Here is a 3,226-nt window from a genome sequence, read left to right as displayed (position 1 = left end):
TTCATTTTTTATTCTAAGGAACATCAAGCTACATTTATAATCTTTGTGAAAGTTTTCAAATCTCATTCATTTTCATGATTCCAATTCCACTTGAGATTCTAGGAGAAAATCTGTGAATGCTCACTACATACTGAAGATTAGACAAAATCTAGAAAGTTTACTAAACTGCAATTAGGATTTGGACCCAATGCAAATGTGCACACCATAAAATTTCCTATATATTCTATAGATGTAGGAAGTTTATTAATTATATTATTTTGTAAATATATATTATGTATTTAATTTGATCACATTCCATAGGTTGAATTTGGGGGTTGCTTTTAAAGTGTTGAGAGTTTAGTGTTTATTTTTGTAATCCAACAACTTTATCCAAAAATGCAGAAAATTTTTCTGGCTGGCCAGGAGGATAACATTTCGGTGTTGATAAGTCCATTGACTGTAACAGCCCAGGAAGCGTGCTGCAGGTACAATAAAAGAGATGACCCTCTTTGTGTAGCTGCTTTGCCAGTTCCAGCTGATGATTGTTCATCAACTTTCCATTTATGACCACTACAAGTGGCTTTCCTTTTTCCAGAGCCTCCAAACAGCTTCCTGCACCTGCGTGACTAATAACAAGATCTGCTTTCCGGATGTCTTCTTTCAAGGAATCCTTGTACCTGTAAACATCCAGAGTAAACGACTCAGTACTGAAGGGTTCAGGTACCACTGTTCCTCTACCAATTTGCAGGATAAGTCGGTTGTAACCAAGGCTCTCGGTTTTTTGCAGACTGTCGGGTGCCAACACACACGCAATGAGGTCGTCAAAGCTGGTGGTCCCTACGGTAACAAACACGCACTTCATGGTGTGGGTTCCTCAAGCCCTGATCGCAAGGCTAATTTTTGTATTTTTAGTAGAGACGGGGTTTCACCATGTTGGCCGGGATGGTCTTGATCTCTTGACCTCGTGATCTGCCGGCCTCGGCCTCCCAAAGTGCTGGGATTACAGGCGTGAGCCACCGCACCTGGCCTTAGATTCAAATTTTTTTTGGCATGTGGATGTCCATTTATTCTAGCATCATCTGTGAAAAGACAACTTTATTCCATTATATTGCCTTTACTCTAACTTTGCCATAGATAAGTCAGCTATATTTATGTGCACCTATTTCTGCACCCTGTATTCTATGCCATTAGTCCAGTTGTTTATTCTTTCACCAATACCATGTGACCTTGATTACTATAGCTTTATAGTAAGTCTCAATGTCAAGTAGGGTCAGTCCTCTAACTTTGTTCTACATCAATACTAAGTTGATTACTCTGGGTCTACTCTCCATGTAAACTTTGGAATCAGTTTATTGATATCCATAAAATAACTTGCTTAGATTTTGATCAGGATTGCATTGAATCTATAGATCAAGTTGTGAAGAAGTGACATCTTGATAATATTTAGGCTTCCTATTTATGAATATCTAAATATAAATCTCTCCATTTATTTAGTTATTTGATTTCTTTCATCAGAGTTTTGTAGTTTTCCTCATATAAATCTTGTACATATTTTATTAGATTTGTACCTATGTGTTTCATTTTGGGGGGTGCTAATGTTAATGTTTTGTTGTTGTCTTTAAGACAGTTTCACTCTTGTTGCCCAGGCTGGAGTGCAATGGTGCGATCTCGGCTCACCACAACCTCTGCCTCCTGGGTTCAAGCAATTCTCCTGCCTCAGCCCCCAGAGTAGCTGGGATTGCAGGCATGCACCACCATGCCTGGCTAATTTTGTATAATTTTCTTTTTTGAGATGGAGTTTTGTGTTTTAACTTTCAAACTCTACTTGTTCATTGCTGATATATAAGGAATTGACTGACTTTTGTACATTAACCTTGTATTCTGCAACCTTGCTATAATCACTTAAGTTTCAGGATTTTTTTTTTTGCATTTTCTACATAGACAATCATGTTATCTGTGAAAAAAGACAGTTTTATTTCTTTCTTCCTAATCTGTATACCTTTTATTACCCTCTCTTGTCTTACTGCACTAGCTAGGATTTCCAATACTATGCTGAAAAGCACTGGTGAGAGGGGACATCCCTGTCTTGTTCCTGTTCTTAGCAGAAAGGCTTCTAGGTTCTCATCGAGTGTAATGTTAGCTGTAGGTTTTTTGTAGACGTTCTCTATCAAGTTGAGAAAGTTACTCTCTATTCCTAGTTTGCTGGAAATCCCTGTCACTTTGATACAGCACTTCACAGGATCACTGGGAGAACCAGAGCCAGGGGGATGATCAGGCTTCCCTACAGGATGGTGCTCAGCCAGTAACCCAAGTGCCCGGAATAAGGCAATTGAAATTGAAGAATTCAACAAATGAGTCTAAGGGTGACTGCAGGTATAAAGCAGATAACTATCCTGCCTGAGCATAGATCTTCTGTAGCTCAGTTTCTACTTTCTCTGAATTAATATACATAGAACAACAGGTTTTAGCAATAGCATAATTCCACTAGCAGATAATCAAAAGCTGTTCAATTGTCCATTACCACCTTGCCAGCGAGTTTAGTGAGCCTCATTGGTCTTGGATAGCTTGGGCAGCAGCATTAGTTATTTCCACCATGGTTAAGGACAGGTTGGACACTATTTTTTCAAGAGTCTATATGCTGATGCCTGGTATTAGAATGTGAACTGGGTCAGGCATGGTGGCTCACGCCTGTAATCCCAGCACTTTGGGAGGCCGAGGTAGGTGGATCACCTGAGGTCAGGAGTTCGAGACCAGCCTGCCCAACATTGCGAAACCCCGTCTCTACTAAAAATACAAAAAATTAGCTGGGTGTGGTGCCATGCACCTGTGATCCCAGCTACTTGGGAGTCTGAGACAGGAGAATCACTTGAACCTGGGAGGTGGAGGTTGCAGTGAGCCAAGATCGCCCCATTGCACTCCAGCCTGGGCAACAAGAGCAAAACTCTGTCTCAAAAAAAAAAAAGAATGGCTGGGCGCAGTGGCTCATGCCTGTAATCCCAAGACTTTGGGAGGCTGAGGTGGGCAGATCACCTGAGGTCAGGAGTTCAAGACCAGCCTGATCAACATGGAGAAACCCCATCTCCACTAAAAATACAAAACTAGCCATGTGTGGTGGCACATGCCTGTAATCCCAGCTACTAGGGAGGCTGAGGCAGGAGAATCGTTTGAACCTGGGAGGCAGAGGTTGCGGTGAGCCAAGATCGCGCCATTGCACTCCAGCCTGGGCAACAAGAGCAAAACTCCGTCT

The 3,226-nt window shown here is 41.4% G+C and overlaps 1 protein-coding gene across 1 annotated transcript; it reads right to left on the bottom strand.

Annotated features, from left to right (window-relative positions):
• Positions 1-224: 224 nt before the first annotated feature.
• Positions 225-882, bottom strand: LOC108532364 (UDP-N-acetylglucosamine transferase subunit ALG13 homolog). The gene has a single exon (XM_017876400.1). The coding sequence runs from the start codon at positions 839-841 to the stop codon at positions 344-346; it is 498 nt and encodes a 165-aa protein (XP_017731889.1). The 5' UTR covers positions 842-882; the 3' UTR covers positions 225-343.
• Positions 883-3,226: the final 2,344 nt, after the last annotated feature.

This window comes from Rhinopithecus bieti, unplaced genomic scaffold (genome assembly GCF_001698545.2).
Source record: "Rhinopithecus bieti isolate Rb0 unplaced genomic scaffold, ASM169854v2 scaffold_9581, whole genome shotgun sequence".
NCBI lineage: Eukaryota > Metazoa > Chordata > Mammalia > Primates > Cercopithecidae > Rhinopithecus > Rhinopithecus bieti.
Note: the sequence above shows the minus strand (reverse complement) of the source record. Positions and strands in the feature narration are given on the sequence as shown.

Bases quoted from the DNA above. Each gene is read 5' to 3' on its own strand.
- LOC108532364 (XM_017876400.1), bottom strand. From the start codon at position 841: ATGAAGTGCGTGTTTGTTACCGTAGGGACCACCAGCTTTGACGACCTC.